Source organism: Tiliqua scincoides, chromosome 4 (genome assembly GCF_035046505.1).
Source record: "Tiliqua scincoides isolate rTilSci1 chromosome 4, rTilSci1.hap2, whole genome shotgun sequence".
In the NCBI taxonomy this organism is placed as follows: domain Eukaryota; kingdom Metazoa; phylum Chordata; class Lepidosauria; order Squamata; family Scincidae; genus Tiliqua; species Tiliqua scincoides.
Window position 1 is genome coordinate 184,963,370 of NC_089824.1, and position 21,123 is coordinate 184,984,492.

At 41.0% G+C, this 21,123-nt stretch overlaps 1 protein-coding gene across 8 annotated transcripts in view; it reads right to left on the reverse strand.

Annotated features, from left to right (window-relative positions):
* Positions 1-21,123, reverse strand: part of PHTF1 (putative homeodomain transcription factor 1) — a 30,470-nt gene extending 9,347 nt beyond the window's left edge. For 3 of the 8 annotated variants that reach the window (XM_066623244.1, XM_066623241.1, XM_066623248.1), the window contains exons 1-11: positions 20,975-21,123; positions 19,915-19,990; positions 17,730-17,786; positions 15,808-15,877; positions 14,461-14,619; positions 12,668-12,833; positions 9,992-10,144; positions 8,115-8,253; positions 6,955-7,149; positions 2,408-2,503; positions 447-665 (exon numbers count right to left, since the gene is read on the reverse strand). In XM_066623244.1, the coding sequence (XP_066479341.1) occupies positions 447-665; positions 2,408-2,503; positions 6,955-7,149; positions 8,115-8,253; positions 9,992-10,144; positions 12,668-12,833; positions 14,461-14,619; positions 15,808-15,877; positions 17,730-17,786; positions 19,915-19,990; positions 20,975-21,084 (1,440 nt within the window). In that variant the 5' untranslated portion in view covers positions 21,085-21,123. Of the gene's footprint in view, positions 1-446; positions 666-2,407; positions 2,504-6,954; positions 7,150-8,114; positions 8,254-9,991; positions 10,145-12,667; positions 12,834-14,460; positions 14,620-15,807; positions 15,878-17,729; positions 17,787-19,914; positions 19,991-20,129; positions 20,240-20,974 lie in introns of those variants that run through there. The other 5 variants (XM_066623245.1, XM_066623246.1, XM_066623247.1 and 2 more) reach the window with 5 other exon arrangements.

The following is a 21,123-nucleotide window of genomic DNA, read 5'->3' on the forward strand; positions in this document are numbered from 1 at the left end:
GCATTAACCTGACTTTACCTGTGGGTTTGGATATGGGGGGGGGGGGTAGTCATTGAGCTCTTAACTTTCCAGCTCTCAAAAATCCAGTGGGCTTCTTGATCCAAATTAGCTAGCTCAGAGTCAAGTCTATTGTTTACCAGTCCAAATAAGGTGGTAAACAACAAGAAAACAATAGTTACTTTAGCAGCCCCATAGGATGCTGATGCGCTATAAAAGCCTCCTTGGGCGACAGAAAGGTTCAGATCAGATGAAAATATGTAGAAGAATAGGGGGGAACCCCCTATTTTACCACACCCACATACAACACCTTGTATATGCATATACACACATATTTCTTCCTAATAGAAGGATTCTTCTTCCTAATAGAAGAAAAACTGGATGAAGATGAAACAATACCTAAATCACCACAGATAAGACACAGGGGGAAACCTTTGCATATCACAGACCTGCTGGAAAACATCATCCTTCAGTTCACGTTTGCTTCCCTTTGCTTCTTTTCCTTTTCCTTCCTCACTGTCACTGGTATAAGAGGTACGGCACTCAGGCCCATGAAGCAAGTCATCCCACAGCATGTCCTCTGTCTCCGAGTCATGGTGGGTGCTTTCTGAGTCTCTCTGGGATGCACTGCCACTCTGAGATCCGCTGCTATAGTTGGATTTGGGCACCTGTAAGAAAATACCAAGAAGACTGCAGTTCTGATTCAGCTGAAATCAGATATTAAATGTCCACTTTCATGAGACTCATAACTGCTGCACAACAGTCTGTTGAGTGGTTTACAATGCAATCTTAAGCATGTTTACTCAGAAGTGAGCTCCACCAGGTTCAGTGAGGCTTTCTCCAAGTAAGTGGCACAGGATTTCACTCTTAAACAGCACAAACAGTCCAATCCTATTTCTAGCAAGGGAGGTGAAGTAAACCACTAATGAAAATATGACTCCCTTATCCTTACATACTGTTAGAACTGCCTGGAACAAGTTTGCAGTAGCTTGGTATGGTCCATGAATTTCCCTTGCAAGAGAACCATAACAATCCTTTCACAGTACCCCTATGCTCCACAGGAACCGGAGAAAATTTGGTTGCACTCATGCTGAAATCTGTGCTAATAGTGAGGTTAAGTACTACTATCAGGATCAAAAAAATAACTGTTCACTTCACGTTGACAATGAGGGTCTTGTGCTGAATTCTAGAACATAGATTGAGCCAGTGTTACAAGCACTAGCTTCTCAGTTTGTGTACTCATGGTTCAAATCACACCCATGATACATTCCATGACACATTCCACCAAGCACATATTTTCCTAAATGGCTATGATAGCCATGGAAAAACATTGCAACAGGTAATGCAGACCCCTGTGAACAAACTAACAAGCTAAAGAAGAGACAGTAGTCTAACTGAAGAATTACTTTGCAACACAAAATCTACTGTTACATTTTCTGCAACAGTTTATGATGCTGGTTTTCTGCTTTGACAGAAAGATCAGAACTCCAGACAACCTGAAACTGGAGCCAGCATTTATAAGAAATGGCAGTACCTAATAGGTGGGATTTTGTTCAGACTGATTTGTCTTGTTTTGTGAAAAACTAGTTTAAAAACAGAAAACAAAAATAAGTTTCCCTCAGCACCCAGAAATCATTGTCCAAAGAACACAGACCACAAATCACTTGTGGGAGCTTCTGTGATCAATGCTCTTATAAAATGAAAGTTGTTGGTAGGTTAAAATGTTTCTGCATTGAAAACATTGCAAAAAAATTCAGCTAAAACTGTTACATCTACAAAGCTCAAAAAAAAAAAAAAAAAGGCCCATCTTTCTCTCATGCTTCATCTTGGACTAAATACTGTAGTATTTAGCAGCCTATGAAATGCCATGGTTTTCCCTTAAAACCAGAAACAGCATAGAAGCCTCAGCATTGATAAAAACTAAATGGCCAGATATACCAAAAGTGAAAAGCTTTACCAAAGAACCAAAGAACACTTTGTTCACTTTCCCTTCCATCAAGAATATATTTTCTTGTCTTCTTCCCTCACAGACCTTAGTCAGACATTCAGCTTAACAAGCATGGCATACACTGAGTTTGCTTCAGGTATACTTTAAGGAACGCAATACTCACTAAGAAGTACATACTGTATTTTATCTTATCTCCCATGAATTCAACCTGGTTATTATTTTCAGGCAATGAAAAGTGCAAATAATGGCAAAACACAAAGGCTGAAAAAGAGGAACAGGTCACCTATACTTCTTCTGCTATTGTCATCTGTCCAATTAAAAAGCAAGGTAAGAAAATTCATGTCATAAGGAGAGTCAGATACTGTCATACAGGTTGAAAAGAATCTCAAGTTTCAAAAGGGCAGCCAAACTCTTTGCTTTATAGGACATATAAAAAAGTCTGCAATTCTGAAAAATGGATACCTCGTTAAGGCCCGAAACCTCGCTAAGAACCGCTGAGTCTAGTTCTGACTCCACGATGCTGTCAGAGTCCTGCATAGATTTCACAACTTCCTTGACCTGCCTCAGACAACAGAATACAGTAAGTGGGGAACTTTAAAATGTGGAAAATCTTAAACACAATTAACATAGGCTTAAACTGTATTATGGTACACTAGAGTAGCAATTTTCAACCAGTGTGCCGTAGCTAAAGATGGATGAAAATGGTTTTATTTTCTTGCTAATTTCAGTGTTTTCCAAAGTCAGAAGTGCAGAAAGTGGTGTTATATGTTGTTATGCCAAAGGCACATTTTTATGAATTATAATCACTTTAAAAGTGTATTAGTTAGGTGATATAGGTGATATAGTGCCTGCAGATGTAGCCACATGCATGCAGAGGTGTTAGAGAATGATTTTACTTTTTCCACAGATTGCAATTTTTTTTGTTTTTCCAAAAATGAAAAGTGTAGAAAGCAGTGTTATGTGTTTTTATTTCATTATCACAGAAGAAACTCAGCCCTAACCATGGCACACTGGTGTGCTGCAAATGGTTTGCAGGTGGGCTACAGGAGATTTGGGGGAGGGTCATTTACTACTAGGGCCATTTGGGAAATTTGAGGGAGGGCAGAACCAATGCCATTCTTTAGTCAGCTGTTGGTTAGATCGGTTGTGTTATTCTGTGTAAGTCTGTGCTAATGCTTTTTGTTTGCTATTTCTATACCTTAATATTTGTTTTTTAAATGATGAAATATATCCTTAAAAAAACTGATGGTGTGTTAGTGTGCCGGGAGATTATAAAGATTAAAAATAGCTGCACTAGGGTTTTTGACCCCAGGTTTCTCTAATTCAAGGTGCCTATTTGCTGAATCAATTACCCTATGTCTGAAAAACTTTATTTCTACCTTTATTTTCAACATCATATTGAGAGTCTTCCAAGACTCAAACCTTCTGGAAGATATTCCACACAGTGGACTACTACCAAGCCTCTATTGTCTACCTTCCTACATCTTCCTTTCTTTCATTTATTCATACCCCACTTTTATTCATGCTTCGTAATGGACATTTATTCATGCTCCCTAATGGGAATTCAAAGCAGCTTGCAAAAATCATAAAAATATAAACATTATAAAGACATAAAAAACAAACATTAAAAACTCCTAAAATGAATAAACAACCTAAATATCTCATTAAAAGTCAAAAGCAAGAAAAAGGCAGACAATAAAACACAAGTCCATAAAACTAATCAGCATAAAAACCCAAAACATCAATATTAAAAAGCCCAAAACTCCAAAAGCTAGTGTAAAAAGAAATGTATTTAGGCCTCACCAGAATGCCTCTATGAAGGGAACAGTTCATAAACTGAGAGGGAGGGAATTCCACTGAGTTGGTACCATTCTGGAGGTCCTACACAGAGATGTAACTAGGGTGGAGCCCGAGAGGTACCTGCCCTAGGTGCTATGGCAAGGGGGGGCATATGAGACCGCCCCTCAGGCTTTGCCTTAATTATGGTGGAAGTGATGGTGGCTTCATGCCCCCCATTCCTTCAAAGGAGAGTCTTCACAGCAAGCACCCCCTCCTCTTGGGAGAACGCAGAAGTGAAGTCACAACATCACGTGACATTGTGACGTCACTGTCTAAGGCACTGGGGCAGTGTTACAGCTCTGGCCATACTCCTTGCCACTGCCTCCCACCTCCATAGGCTGCAGCACCCATAAAAGGCACTCTCAAAGGACTGGAGAGGACAAGCCAGGTTATATGGAAGAAGGCGGTCTCTGAAATATTCTGAACCCAAGCTTTATAGAGCAGTGGTTCCCAAACTTTTCAGCACAAGGACCCACTTTTTTAAACAACACTATCAGGGCCCATCAAGGTTTACCAGGCTTTTTAAAAAGGAGATCTAGAAAGAAATAATATTTTATTTATTTGTAAATAATAACCAGAAAAAAAGACCCTCAAATATTTATCTCCCTATATTTACACATATTTGCAAACTGCAGGACCTGAGCTCTTTGCAGGGTAATTAGTAGCTACAATATCTGATTTTTGAATAGCCTCAGGACTTGAGGCTATTATTATCCAATTTTTCCATCACCCTTTGGCAACCCACCAAAAATCCATTCATGATCCACCAGTGGGTATCAACCCACAGTTTGGTAACCACTGGAGAGCTTTAAAACCAGCAACCTGAATTGGGCCCAGAAACTAATGGACAGCCAGTGCAGCCGCTGGAGTAGCAGCCCGACAGAGTCGAACCACCTACCTCCAGCTAGCACACCGGATGCCACATTCTGCACTAATTGCAGTTTCCGAACTGACTTCAAGGGCAACCCCACATACAGTAAGTTACAGTAGTCTAATCCTGATGTCACCACAGCAATGTCAGCATGATCCAAGTATAGCTGCAGCTGGTGCACCAGCTGAAGTTGGGCAAAGGCTCCCCTGGCCACAGCAGCCACCTGGGAATCATTAACAGTCCTGTTGCCTTTGTCAATGTATTACTGGATATATCTATCTAACTGATTTATGGTTAAGGTTCTGTCAGATGATAGGGAATAAAATATTGCTCTCAGCACATCTTACTTCACAGCTAAGTGAATTGAGTGGTATGACTTGCCTGTGTTATCAGGCTCCAATAGGTTTAAAAATGACATGGCGTATAGAGGTCATTCAAATTGCCATCTGATCCTTTTAAAACCTATGATGAGCGCCAAACTAGAGCCCCTCTTCAGAGACTCTACTCCCTCCCCACTTTTCTTTGGCTCCAATTGAGCAGCTAGTTGGAGGCCATGTGATAAAGATCATTTTTTTCCAAATGGCTTGTTGGAACATTGTTTGTTCTGGCCAGTAGCTATGAATGTTGCTTTGGGAATGTATTTCAAATAGCTAGAGATGCAAAGTCACTAAAAATAGTCCCTCATCTTGAAAAACTTGTGCTCCTAGACTTAAAACTCACTAAAGCAATGTTCCCTTGAAATACATTTATACGCCTTTTTGTTTTCAAGGTTCACATTTTAGTCTTTAAATGAACACATCATATAAATTTATATTTTCTTCTAGCTTTAGACTGGAATAAGCCTTTTTGCCCACATTTGTCTCTGTGACTCTGATTATAACCTACTAATTATGATTTGAAAGAATAGGGACAATGCATCAGGAAATGCCCTGGCATTAAAAGGAGAAATTGTATCTTCGTGCAATTTTCTGATTTCGTTTACTGTATCTATGTAGAAAACAAAGGTTATTAACATTTTGGGAGAAAAAGACCCAGAAGAAGGTGCTTACACAGTATGGCAGCTCCCAATTAATAATAATAATACAGGTATTTATATACCGCCTTTCTTGGTCTTTATTCAAGACTTTATTCAAGGCGGTTTACATAGGCAGGCGATTTAAATCCCCGTAGGGATTTTTACAATTGAAAGAAGGCTCTATCTTTCAAGAGCCACAACAATTCAGATGTTTCGTTCTGATCTGGCCTCCATCCTGGCCTCCATCCTCCCACGCTCAGAGCAGATGGAATTGCTCGGCTTCAGCTTGTCAGCTGCTTCAAGGTCGCACGGTGCTGGTGGCCTCGAAATGGCGAACTTGTGGATGTTATCTTCAGGCAAATGGAGGCTCTACCCGCTAGACCAGACCTCCTGCCCCGCTAGACGAGACCTCCTGCCCTCCTGCAATCAGTTCATTTTCAAGTATCTTATCCTTACGTGGGTACCTGTCATCACGTTCTCCCACATGAACCTATCCATATTCTAAGATCATCCTGAGTTCCTGCTCCAGGTGCCCCTGCTTTTTTTTGTCACCTGCATTGTGAGGCAGGTGACATCCAGGGGAAAGGCCTTTGTAATCATGGTTTCCCATCTTTAAAATAATATTTTGGGGGGGAATATCAAGTGATGGGATATGACACCAAATACTTTGATCCCCAGGACCCAGCCCACTCCTAGGAAATTAGTCTGTGCTTCACAAAGTGTGCGGACTAGTGCTAGGCTGTGAGTCATGGACTGCCAGTCTGTGGCTTCTCTGGCAAGTTGAGGGAGTCTGGAGAGAGTGAAGCCATGAAGTCTCCTAAGGCTTGCCACTTGGACATTGCCTCTCAGGACTGGCACATCAAACCTCTCAAGATTGGGGACCAATGTGGAGGTGAGATCAAGGTGAACTAGGAAGATTTAAGCTGTGCACAAGAGAAGAATGGAGCAGAAGAGGACAGCATGGAGAGAAAAGGCAACAAGGTGAGAAACGAGAGAAAAGAAGAGGGAAGCAGAAAGCTTAAGAGCAGTGAAGATGCAGGGAATGGATGAACAAGGAACTGGTGGGGAGAACTTACAGCAAGAGGAGACGGGGCAAATAGATTCAAGATAGAGATAGAGGGATGCAGAAGGCGGAGGCAAGGGAAGCGAGAGAGTCAAGAGCAAGGCAAGAAAATATATGAAGGAGAAGGATACAGATATAAGGGAGCCTGACCAGGAGGCCTACAGGGGAACAGAGTCAGGACATATATATTAAGCCTGTGTGACAGTAACCCAAACACTTACCTGTGATGCTGACTGGTTTGCAGGCACTTTAGAAGATGCATTAGAAGATGCATTAGAAGACCTCCTGCTCTGCTCATCAGTAATATTAATGGCACCTTCAACGCTTCTGCGCAACAAAACTCTCTGAGCATCTGCGACATCTGCATCTTCCTCACTTGAGAGCTCCTCAGAAACACCAGAACGTGTGTTATGACTCTGAAAGAACAGCAACCAGAATTCAGGCCAGGCAGCATCAATAATTGTTTGCATTCACGTAGTTTATTTGTCCTATAGTAACATAAAAATAGGAGATGGTTTGTCACAATGTTTCACTAGGACTGATATAAAGATATCTGTTTCACAACTATCATGAGAAGAAATATTCCAGAAACTGAAGTTTTCTGAAATAATAGAACCTGCATCAGCAGACTTATTCCAAAAGCAGCACAGTACTTAAGGCTGTGGGACAGAGATCTGAGTTGCTATCATTGGGATAAACACTGCCTTTTCCCTGCACACATACCCATTCCTTTACTAAATTACTCTTAGACCAAGTCTAAACAATACATTTGCCTCATGGTGATATTTTACATAATATTTGGGTTCATTTAGCTGCATTATAAGGTAAAATTTCCTTCACATTCCACCTCAGCTCCCTCTGGACTCATTCACATGATACTATAATTTGCTTTGTTAAAGCCTATTCTGAGGATATACCTTTCTGCAAACAAAGCAACTTCTAGGTCGCAGGTTAATGACAGTCTTGATCAAAGCTCTTCCACTGAGGAAACTTGTACATTTTAAGACTTCACACAGAAGAAGAAAGAGGCTTAGCATTTCTAACTTCTTTCCCCACAACAACCGGAGAACTCTAAAATCACTTTGCAGCACTTATGCTTTCAGTGATTGAATACATGACTGATCATTGCAATGATTTATGGCTGTAATGAAATGTATAATGTAATAAAATGATATATAATATAATAAAATGAAATAAAATGTAACTCATTTTAATAATAATAATAATAATAATAATAATAATAATAAAACTTTATTTCTATCCCGCCCTTCTCCCCAAAGGGACCCAGAAGGATTTTAGAAGGCTATATTCCACGATATATATTTTTGAGCATATGAACAAATTTGATATCTACACCTGGTACAGTACAGCAGTTTTTTACCTGGCCTTTTTCTCCACTTAATTGCACAAATTCCTTGGACCGGTGCAAACTGTGCTCAGATCTGGAAACCCTGCGCCTTGTCCCACTCCCAAGTTCTGTTTCAGTCCATTTATCAGCTACCCGTTTTCCTGTTTTGGTCCTAAGAAAGGAAATGCAACAGACAGTATAGTTTCCTCCTGCACACAGGAAAATGTCCTGTTACTATTTTTAAATCTACTAAAAAATGGATTGCTAAAAGATACACAATCGGAACAATGCCTCAGCTTGACCAGAAACTTGTAGTAAGACATTCAAGGAATAAGACCTCCCCCCATTCCCCCTGAGAGTGCTTGTATCCTCAGCAGGATGTAGGAAGGAAGGCATGTAGCAAAGTTATCTTAGATTCTGTGTTCTCATCTATCCTTCTGCCTACAATTGTATTGTGTAATACAATTCACATTGTATTACACCACTGCATGGCATAAATTGTGGCTAAACTACTGATGCCATGCCAAAAATAGTAACCTCTTTGAAATCCTTACACCAAAATTAATAGACATCAAAATATTCAGATAAACATGAACTTGTTCACATTTTGTTACAGTGTTACGTTCAACAGGGCTTACTTCCAAGACTGTGTATATGGGATTGCAGTCTGAGTCATGTAGGGGCAAAGAGTGAGGCAGAGAAGGACAAAACTGAGATATCTTTGTCTGCTTGTCTGAGTGAGGCTGCAGAGGAGATGGGAAGGTGCCTGCAGCTTGCTCCTACACAAGTAGGTCAACAACCAACACATGAAACCTGCTATCACAGGCAAGAAGCAAGGCATTTATTGGCCCCAGAATGCAAACTCTCGGGGGAAACTCCCATCCTTTTCAGCTGGCACATGCTTCTGGGATACATGCAGACATAGGCAGCACCAGAGGAGAGACTAGCATAGCTTCTGCCTCTACAGAAGCCCCTGCAGTGAATATCTGGTTGCAAATCCATGCAAGTTCAAATTCACAGATGTGAGTGATGGATGTATTCTCCCACGGAACAGTTGCACATTTGGTTTGGGCAGAAGATCCCTGCATGAGGTACTATGAAAGAGTAAAATGGAGACCAAAGAATGAATTTTAGAAGCTCTCTACACCAAAGCTCATAACCCAGTCCCAAATGTGTCCATCCACCACCATTAATTATTTGGAGTAGCTTTATACCAGCCAACAATTTAGTTGACTAGGGTTTGTGTCATCTGGTGCGAAAGCTCACTGTGTCACCCCCATGACGGACCTCCTCCTGTACCAGACTATACAAAATAAATTACAATATCATGTGCACAACCTAAATGCAGTGGTGTCACTAGGGTTTGTGTAACCCGCATTATTTATTTTAATATATTATAGTACAGGTCACCCAACAAATAACTAACCAACAAAAAACCAGTGGCCAACTAGATGACATTCACACAAGTGAATAAGATTTCTAATATTAGCTCTGATACATGGAAATGAGAGCTGACACATATTAACACCTTATTGGTTCTCTGCTGTGTCTTAACAACATCTCATTGGCTTTCAGAACAATGAGTCTCATTGGTCAGTTGTGAGTTATGGAAATCCACTTTTTGTCACATAAGGCAGTTGTGTTTTCCTTTTCAGGTTATTCGGCTGTAACTTTTGATGGACTACCGATATTTCAACACTGTATATTACACTGCATTCTGCATTAAATTATGCATTGGATGATATATGATTGTATTATTTGAAAATACCAAGATTTTCACAATTTTGATCAGTAGTGGTATCTCTCTCTCTCACACACACACCCCCACACCCTCCCAGCAACAGCACTGGTTGACCCTCAATTATCATGTCACTTGGAACTCCTGAACACACCAACATTACCAACCGTACCCCTCCTTGCTTCTTCTGCGCAATACTGAGTCAAACAAACTGCTGATCCTAGATGACAGCTCTGATGGTTCCTCCTCTCTGCTCAATTTGTCCAAGGAATAATAGACACTGCCATCTCTGCTCACATCTCCTCCTGCATATTTGCGTATTTTTCTATATTTAAAAAAAATACATTTTAGTAAATAGTAAGTTTGATTTAAAAAAAAATAAACTCCTGCAGAATCCTTGTCATGCTGAATTTCTACTATGTGCAGACACTTTGCATGGGAGGATGACACACGCCACTAGAACCCTGGTACAACCAAGACCTGGTCTTACTGAACTGGCAATTTTAGATCACCACTACTACAGATGAAGATAATTTTAAAAACCACTTCACCTCCGCAGGGCTCCCTGAGTCTTGAAATCTTGAAATTGAGCTATTGCAATGCACCTCCTAAGGAAGTGCTTTGCAATCACTCTGTTTCAAGATTGCAAGCCTCAGGGAACCCTGCAGAGAGCTGTGCTGGGCTCCCCACACCTCCTGCAGCCCTCACTGAGTCCAAGTAAGTGCAAGCACCCCCCCCCTTAACACCCTTAGGGATGAAATCCTAGAGACAGCTTCCCTGCCTCTCCTCTTCTGCTGCTCCTTAAAGGGAAGGGGGAGGCATTACACGAACTGGTGGGTCACAACCCACCAGTTTGAGAACCACTGCTCTATAGGCCTCCCTACACTGCTAAACTTCTGTAAAATGCAAAAAAAGCCACTTCTCGTTTTTGTCGTGAAACCAAGTTTTTTTTTTTTCTTCCATTTTTCTAAGGTTTAAAGGGATGGGGAGGCCTGCAGAGGCACTTGCCGGTTCTCTGGACCTTCTGGAGAGCCATAGTGACCTCCAGGTAAGTTTTTTAAAAACCCTTTCTCCATAGCAGCAGCGCAATCATGGTCTAACCACTGTGTTAGACCATAAAAATACCAGGTTTCATTTTAACTTTTAAAATATTCTTGAGAAATGCTAGCAAAGAGGCATCATTATCAGTTTAAAACTTTTAAAAAGGTACCTGGGTAGAGTCCATGGATCAGGAACAAGGAATGCTTCTTTGTTCTAGCACACATATCATTCTTAATTTGTATACAGTAATTCATATCTTCTCCTCCATCAGTCTTAGTTGTACCAAATTGGAGACTAACAATCTCATACCAAACTCTGCTGGCACAGCAGGGCAGCATGGTCTACACTGCATCAAATGCAGTTCAGGAGGTGCCTAGAAGTCTCCTCAGGATATATTTCCCCTTACCCCAAGAAAAGCCCCAGCCATCCCTATGGGGCTTTTCGGATCAGTGCCAGGTATATACCTGGCACAAATCTGGAAGCCCTGTATAGGGCTGCCTTGCCCAGAAAGGGGGTTAGGATATGGTTGAGGAGGTCTTTGCCAATCCCTCTCCCAGGCCTAATCCTCCTCTTGTTCTGCCCTCCCTCCATGCAGAAAGACCCCCCCCCCACCTCCAATAACCCCCCCGTCTCTCACTTCCTGCGCCACTTGGCGCAACTTTACCTGAGCTGGCTGGCACTGGGATGGGATGTGGCAGCAGCAGACTGGTTCAGGCTGTTGGGCCAGCGCTGTCAGCTCACAAGTAGTCACAAATGTGCCTTATGGCACTTTTGTGACACTCTGAGTCAGCACAGAGATAGGTTCAGCTCAACAGAAAGTTAGGATTGTGCTGTGAGGCGCAAAATCCCCAGCAATGCAATACAGGTTTACTCTTTTACTGGAGAAATACCAGAAAAACCCTTCTTAGTGCTAATATCACTATGTTTTGCAAAAAACTCTGAGGAGTATAATCAAATAATGACAAATATAAATGGAGGTGGGGGGGCAACCCTATCACTAGAGGTGGAAGAAAACAGTGATAACAAAATAAAACCACTTAACACCACTTTATGTGCTTTCCATTTTTGTAAAATTATTATTATTATTATTATTATTAAATACCGCTTTTCAACTAAAGTTCACAAAGCGGTTTACAGAGAAAAATCAAATAACTGATTTTTTAAAACGAAAAAAATTCTGAAATCTGCAAAAAAATAAAACCATTTTCTCCCACCTCTACTTATAACATCTAGCAGGAATTCCACCCACTACGGAAGGGGGAAATTAGCAATGGACAATGATCACAGAGCAATGAAACACAATAATTCATTATATCTATAGCTTTATACAGTGGGTCCTTGGTATCCATGGGGGATCCATTCCAGAACCCACCACAGATATCGAATTCTGCTGATAGTGAAATCCATGGCAGGAGGGTTGCTGGCAAATCTGAAGTGCCTGTCGTGAACCTTCATGAGGCCCTCTGAGGCATGAGGAGGCCACGTGGGACCTCCCCATGCCTCAGAAGGTCTCCTGGTCATAACTGGAAGGCACTTCCAGTTGTGTCCGGGAGGTTTCCAGGGCCCTCCAGCAATGGGCTTGGTGGATGCATGTATTCAAATCTGCAGATGCCAAGCCCATGGGGTAAGAAGGATGCATGGGACAGGCAAGCAGGCAGGCAAGTACAACACACACATTCACTCACTGCATTGCTTATGAAGACCCTAAAAGTGACATTTAAGTAACTATGGCAGCCACCTGGCCCAATTCCAACAAGCAATTAAAAATAGGGAATGTGTCCAAAGCTTAATTTTTTCCTCCGCTTACCTCCTTCTCCGGCCAATACTGCTCCCACTGATTCCTGAGGGTTTAGTTAGCTGAGTAGATACTATTTGACAGTGTACAGTTCCCATCAGTAGCATAAGGCACAATGGTCCAATAATTTCACTTGCACTCACAACAGGCATCATGTAGTACAATGCAACTGCTACAACTGAAAACAAAAAAAAACTATTAGAATTGGCTACCAAGTTCTTTTTGTTTTAGTGGTACAAAATAATTTGCTAGTTCTGAGAGTAATATAGGCAAGAAGCACATAGGGGCAAGAAGGAGGGAAATTGTGCAGCCAATTACACAATGTACATGGAGGCAGCCCTGGTTCTGATTCCCCTCTGCAAATCCTATGGGGAAGACCGATTTATGGAATGGATTTTTCATAGCTGGGAGATTATTGGCAGACCAAAACCAGACTTCTCTGAGCCTCTCACATGCAGCTCTCACTACTGGGGTATCAAAGTGCTTCAGGAAAAGGTGTTTACACAATGGCTGCATCCAACACACACACCCCCCAAATTGAGTCATCCTTTTGGACAGGGGTCAGAACTATATAAACTTATTACTTGTGACAGGGCTGTTAGATCAAAACATCTAGTGCAGAATCCTGTTTCCAACAGTGGCCAACCAGAAGCTTCTAAGAAGCTGGACATGAAGGCAACAGCCAACTCTAATTACCACCTAGCAACTGCTATTTAAAGGCAAACAGTCTGTGAGCTAGGAGGTTTCATAAAGCTATCAAGGATGATACTACTGCCAAGATTTATCCTCCATGAATTTAATAAAGCTATTAAGCCAGCAGTCATCACTATCTTTAAGGCTTGTTTGGTTGATGAAAATACTTCTTTAACATTACAGTCTAATTATTCTGCCTGTATAAAAAACAATATATCACAATTAATGCCAAGGAGGGCACCAGGATGCAGATCTTTTGTTTTCTTGTTTGCTCCCTGAGGCACCTGGTGGGCCACTATGAGAGACAGGAATCTGGGCTAGATGGGCTTCTGATCCAGCGGGCCTCTTATGTTCTTACAAGGGGAGAAATTCTATCCGTATTCTCAAGGAAGTAGGAACTACTGCAACATGGCAGATTCAACCAGTAGTGTTTTATCCTTTTTCCAGAGAATCCTTGGTGCAAGAGGTGTACGTGTGCCTTAAGAGAAACCTCAAGGTGTACAAGACAAAATAAATGAAAATAATAAAGAGTACAACAACATGGGGTAATAATGCTTACTTACTTTATAAGATTTTTGTAAGTACAAGACGATAACACAAGAGAAGCACTGTGCACACTTAGAAAGCTCTAATCAAACGCTAAGCATTATTATTACTGTACATAAGGCAATGATGCAATTTCCATGATGATCAAGTGCCTTGGATTTCTCCTACTCAACAGATCAGAGCTGGCAGAAACGGCAAAGAGGATATTGGGCAGGTAAGAAGATGGGAAATTATAATAGAGGCAGCACATGAAGGAAACAAGGAGAGAGGAGTAAGAAAATGCTAGAAAATAAGGTGGAGAGTCTTTAGTTTCCATCAGATCCAAGTCACTAAAGATAAATTGCTGGGGTGGGGGAGTTCTCTTAAATTACCTATTTTTCCAGTTGTCAGAGAGCAACTGTACCACCAAGCAGCAAAAGCAAATTTATCTGGGACTTCACTTCTGTCTTCTGGGTCAGGGCATAAGTCAGTCATGCTGCTTACAAATTGTCTAGACCTGAGCCATAAAAAGTTGGACCACAGGTGATCCTGCCTTTCTCTTCAAGCAATTCCAACCTCCCACTTACCTTGTAGGAGGTAGAGAAGTAACAGCCATGTAAAAATAGTACGGGAGGTCACTTGTATCCACCACTGGCTAAAAAATGGGAAGAACACAACCCGTACAAGTCCCTTTCTTGTAAGAGATGTCCAAGGAATTTCAGGCTTAGCTTTGGCAAATGTGGAACCTAGAAAAACATATATGATACACACAATAGCTTAGCTAAGAAGTAGAGAGAAATCTATTATTTCCTTCCCACTGAAAGTCAGGACTTTCTTTAAACATGAAAACTAGTCAAACACATTTCCATCATTCAGATCTACTTACAAAGAGCAGATGAGGTGGTAAGTCTCCATTTAAATTGTACCACTTTAGAATGCAAATTACAGCTCACATAATTTCATACTCCATTTTTAAAAAAATCATATATCTCTACAAGAAGGAAACTAGAATGTCTGAGAGACATCTATGACAAAATCCTTCGCCCTAGCATTTAGTTTTCTGGGGAAAAAATTTATTGTATGGAGGAGCATTCAACTATGTGAACTCTCATGTGCATTTTGAGGCAGTACAGTCAAGATGCAAGTGTCCTACTACTAGGCCTGAGAAATACATAATACATGCATCTGAATCAAGTGTCTCATCCACTCTACTCACTGCTTCACAATTATACCACAGCAGCACTTCACCTCCATATACCTTAATCCTCTCAGCAACCTCAGACCTGCCATTGGCAATCCATCATCTTTTGGATCCTAACCCCATCTTTTGTGGCAGGAGGTCTGGTCTAGAGGGTAGAGCCTCCGTTAGCCCAAAGATAATATCAGAAGGTCACCAGTTCGAGGACACCAACAGCTCCCTGAACAGCTGAGAATGGCGAGACCTTGAAGCAGCTGACAAGCCCAGCTGAGTGATTCCACCTGCTCTTGGTGTGAGCAAGAAGCATCTTGGCTGCCCTCCATGTGAGAGATGGAGCTGCTTGTCAGCCTGCATGGGAGAACTGGAGCCCAGAAGTGAGATCAAACCAGGAAGATCCATTCTGAAAAGGTTCTTGAAAGAAAGAACCTCTATGATTGTAAAAATCCCCTTGAGGGATTTAGAAACACCTGCCTATGTAAACTGCCTTGAATAAAGTCAGAGGAGTAATCCGATGACCAGAAAGGCGGTATATAAATACATAGTTATTATTATTACTATTTTAACCTAATTCATAACTGCAGAGATGGTGGCAAAAATCCTTCAGGCTGTAAGCAACCATACAAAATAATATATCTGCACCAATATATAATTTCCTGCCCTCTCAGACCCAGATAGAGGAGAAATATTTTGCATATATGACATGAGATACAAATGCAATTATTCAAAAAGTACCTACCTCTGATTAAGTCAACATCTATCAGGTCAGGCTGTATGTGTCCTTTCTTTTTGGGTTTGTTTTTGAAGCCCTATAAATTTAACCATAAAGAATGAATGGATTTTGTAGTGAATAGAACAGGCTGTCCATTTACATGCTCCTTGTTAATCTCACAAACAAACAAACCAGCCTAAAATTACTCATTCATACCACAGGGAAATATCAATTCTATGCCATACAATCATGTGTGCACACATGCATGTGTTGAAAAACAATTTTTCTAAGCTCTCATTCTTTCACATGAAAGAGTCTGAACCATTTATTTTCTTTGTCAACACTTTGTTCACTTTGTGAACAATTTGTTGAAAAGTGGTATACAGTATACCTATACTTACTAAGAGCAATAAAAACTTTTTCATGAGATGAAGCTTTTGTACTTTGTACCACTTCTTGTTTCTTCTACTTCTGCCAGTGGATGTCATTTGGGTAGAGTTGGAGTCGGAGGTTTTGTGTACCAACTCCATAGCCCTGCTAGTTATAACAGTTGGCATACCACTGCTGACTGAATGATAACCTGAGACAGATGACCAGAGGTACACAAAACCTTAGGTTGAGCAGGACTGGAGAGTCAGAAACTTTTCTGGGTGGAGTCAGAGGTTTTTTGTAACAACTCCACAGCCCTGGTTCCTAGGTCAGTGGTTCCCAAACATTTTAGCACCAGGACCCACTTTTTAAATGACACTCTATTGGGACCCACCTAGCTTTACAAGACTTTAAATAAAGGAGATCCAGGGGGAAAATTTATTTATTTATTTATTTATTTGTAATAATAATAAGAAAAAGACCCTCAAATATTTATCTCCCTATATTTGCACATGCCTGCAACTGTAGGTACTCAGCTATTTGCAAGACAGTTAGCACCTATCTTGCTAACTGCAGAAGCTGAGCTTTTTGCAGGGTAATTATCAGCTACCTAATTTTTAAATAGCCTCAAGGCTTGAGGCAGTTAGTGATCTTTCCATCACCCTTTGGTGAACCACCAAAAAACAGGTCACAACCCACAAGTGGGTCCCAACAGAGTTTGGGAACCACTGTGGTAGATCCTGTACTGTCCAATCCTATACCCTGCCAAATTATAGCACGCGGCCATGCCAATGGAGACTACGCCTGCATGCTGTGATGGGGGGGGCCAATCAGAGCAGAAAGAATATTACATTTTAAGGACTAAAATGAAAACTGCCAACAATATGCAAAGTTTCAAAACATTAATTGAACGAACATCCAGAGATAGCAATGTCAACAGGAAGTCTTTAGTTAATGAGGACAAAATTCCAATTTTAAGTGAGTCATTATTATAAGATTGAAAAGTAAACAGAAGCCACAGTCTTATTTTCCTTATTTATCTTATTTTCCTGAAAGAGTTCTTCCATAAATTCCAGAAGAAGTATCCCACAGTAGCTGTTTGAGGATTGCAGCCCAAGCAGCTTTTTCTCATTAGCCTTCATCTTGATCAGTGTTCTTTGGTGACTCTATTCTGTCACAATAAATCACATCTACATTGACAGATCTTTGATGTAGCATAAATTCTTTCTAGTTGACCTTAACATTTTTGTCTCAGCTCAGAACTTCAGAGATATTTCAATGTACAAAGTTTCCAGCACATTTACAGTGCTGACATTTACAGTAATGTCCTCAGCATACAATAAACTGAAAAGTTCTTGCACATCTCCATGTGTGCTTCAGAACTCCCCACAAGTGCAAGTAGCGTTTGGATCAGACCAGTGTAACTTAAAGGAGGAAATACCACAACTAACCCGTCATTACAAGCACACTCATTTCATTCCACTAGCCAATGTACAAAATACTTTCAGTATTCATTTCACAGATTCAGAAAGCAAAAGAATCAGAAGTTCACTAATGATCTGCAGAAGATATTTTTTTACCTTCATTTCAGTCTGTTCTACAGATTTCTCCCATATCTGCTGATCATAGGCACCGATCTGAAAAAAGAACTGCTTTTTTTAAAAAGCTAAGATCTTTTGAGAACAAACCTACTTTCCAGATCCCTCTCCAGAAAAAACAACAACAAAGTATTAACAGGAAAGACAACAGAAGCATTATGACATTTATGATTTCCCAGGATTTCTCTTTTTATAAACTACAGACATAAGGCTCATTTGGAGAAAAAACGCAAACGTTCCAAGAATACTGGAAGAACGCAATCTTCAGTTCATAGTTAAATGTTATAGAAAATGCCAAAATATTCTGGGCAAAGTAGATTGCATTGTTTGTCAAACACAACATTGAAAAGAAATTCCTAAATAATCCTGGAGTTAGCTGCATAAACAATTAACTCTCAACACACTCCAACTAGCATGAAAGTATTGTACACCAGTTTTATGGAAAAGTAAGGCTGAAGCACAAACAAAATGTCTGTGACAATTGTTCAGGAGCAGCAGCACGAACAACACACACACACACACACACACACACAAGAACTCCAGGTCTACAGTACCATGTTCTAACCTAAACCAAGAGTGGAAAGCTTTTAAACTTGTGGGATCTGTGTTTGTTTTTTTTTAATAGAGCTCCAAGGTCCACCAACCAATCAGTACAAAGTCATGAGAGACTGGGTTAGAGTCAAAAACATAATGGTGACTCAAAGCCAATTACTTATCACACCTCATGTGTCATACAATGGGATGGCTTGCATCTTACTACTGTTCATATGGTATGATGCTTTATAAAGAATTACTGTACATCAGGGATCCCTCCTGGTATTCTAATACAGTGGTGGAAAAAAAAAACCTTTTTGCAGTTGTTTTCAAACAACTGGTAAAATTTCATTTTTTTTTTTTTTTGTAATGCTTTATTTATTTATTACAGATACAGGTAAGGAAAATTGGATAGACTTAGGGCTAGGATTACATAGGTTACAAACAAGGGTGGTGGCCATCGATTACAACAAACATTAATCCAAACAAAATTAATAATCAATACAAAAATTATCATATTCATTAACCCAACTGGTTAATACTTTAACATTCCATATTTTTCCTCTAACCTTATCTATCCCATCCTAAAAAAAACACTTCAGACTTTTACTTATACACTCTTCTTACCACTAAATCCTAATCTCTAAAATAAAATCTTTATCTAATTCTTAATTTCTAATATCTTAATTTCTAATATCTAGTTCTTAATTTCTAATTCTTAATTTCTAATATCACATCTAAAAAAGAAGTCTCCGATTACAATGGTATTACCCCCTTCAATATCTCTTATAATATATTATACATCATTTTCCATAACTATCCAGTCAAAAAAGGCTTCAAATTTTTACTTACAGACTCTTCTTACCACTAAACTAACCTCTAAAATACAATCTCTTATCTGATTCTTAATTTCTAATATCACATCTAAAAACAAATATCTCCAATTACAATGGTATTATACTTCGCTTATCCACCACATATTTATTAACCCTTATAAACTCGCGGGAACAGATTATAAACAGTAGAGAAGAAAAAAGAATGGATCAGATGTCGGGTGAAGTTAAAGAAGTGGAGTATTTTGAAATGGGACACGAGATGGAAGAAGCAATTGTCATAATAACTGAAAATCTTAAGGAAGAAAAAAGAGGAAATGTTCAGAGAGCAAGCTGTCTCAAGAAGAGGAAGAATTTATGGATTGAATTCAAGAATAACAGAATGAAAAAGAAGAAAGAAAAACAGAGAGGGGGACTTAAGAAGAAAAAGAAGAAGTGGAAGAACCAGTCGGAGGACTAAGACGGGACACCAATAAGATAGAGTACAAAGTAAACAATAAGAACAAGGTCAAAATGGTTGAATAATAAATAGAATTTTGTTTTTTAATTATATTAAATTAAAACAGATGCAAATGAAAATTTGAAATATAAATATTGCGGAAATTAAGTGGTATTAAGATAAATAAAAGGGTTGTTTTATAAAAGAGAAGGTAAATAAAATAAATTATAGATGTCAATTTATTTTGGAGAAAATATTAAACCTGTATTTTGGGTTAGTATAATTTCATTTCAACCAACAGAGCAGAGACTTACAAACGCATAGGGTGAAACAGTACAGAAAAGCACACTCTCCAACTGACCTTTTTCTGGTACCAAGCAATGGCATCTTCGGCATTTGAGGCCATTGGGCATCTCGGACATCGAAAACTAAATTGCCTGTATCAAAAAATAAAGACAGATCTCATGATTTATATGAAAAGATCTTAAGCACACACCAGAGACAGTGAAGGTGGTTGAAATATGGTGCTCCTTGGCCACCTGCCCAAGGCCAGGCAACAAACAGTCCCTGCCTCACCATATCAATTTGTGGAGCTGATGGTGGTGGGTAGTTTTTTTGTTTTGAGTTTATCCTTCTGTTCTAATTACTGTTTTATGTCATAGCTGCACTAATCATTTTATTAGAGAAGGAATGAAGAGGTTTGTATATAAATCTGGCTTATGGGGCAATAGCAGAGAGAGAAGGAAAGAGAGACTGCAATGCGAAGCCTAGCCCAGAAGGGTCCCTTCTCAGGGCAGGCATCTCAGTGCAGCCTCTCTCTCTCTCAGTACTGTAACGGGTTCAGGTGGCCTCCCCCACCCCACTCTGCCCCACCCCAGGCCCTTTCCACCCCTGCCACCCTAACCCCCCTGTAAGCACTGTGAGGGGTTCAGGAGGCCTCCCCCCACCCCACTCTGCCCCACCCCAGGCCCTTTCCACCCCCTGCCACCCTAACTCCCCCTGTAAGCACTGTGAGGGGTTCAGGAGGCCTCCCCCCACCCCACTCTGCCCCACCCCAGGCCCTTTCCACCCCCTGCCACCCTAACTCCCCCTGTAAGCACTGAGATGGGTTCAGGAGGCCTCCCCCCACCCCACTCTGCCCCACCCCAGGCCCTTTCCACCCCCTGCCACCCTAACTCCCCCTGTAAGCACTGTGAGGGGTTCAGGAGGCCTCCCCCCATCCCACTCCAGGCCCTTTCCACCCCAACACAACCCCCCTCCCCCCATACACGCCCAGCCTCCTCCTTCCTCATCCCCCCCAGCCTTGTCATATACCCCTCCCAACGCCTTCCTCCTTCCTGGGCCCCCACAGCCCGGTCATCGCCCGCCCGCTCCACCCCCCCGCCTACCCCCGAACGCCCTAGACCCACGCAGCCCCTGACCTCCCTCGCGCAGCACCTCTTGCTGTTACCATGGAAACGGGGGGAAGCCGAAGGGGGGACCAGGCTCCCCGATCGGGGGCCGGGCGCTCGACTGCCCCTGCCTGCGCCATCCCTGCTGAGGCAGGCAAGGCAAGCCAAGGGCCGGGGCC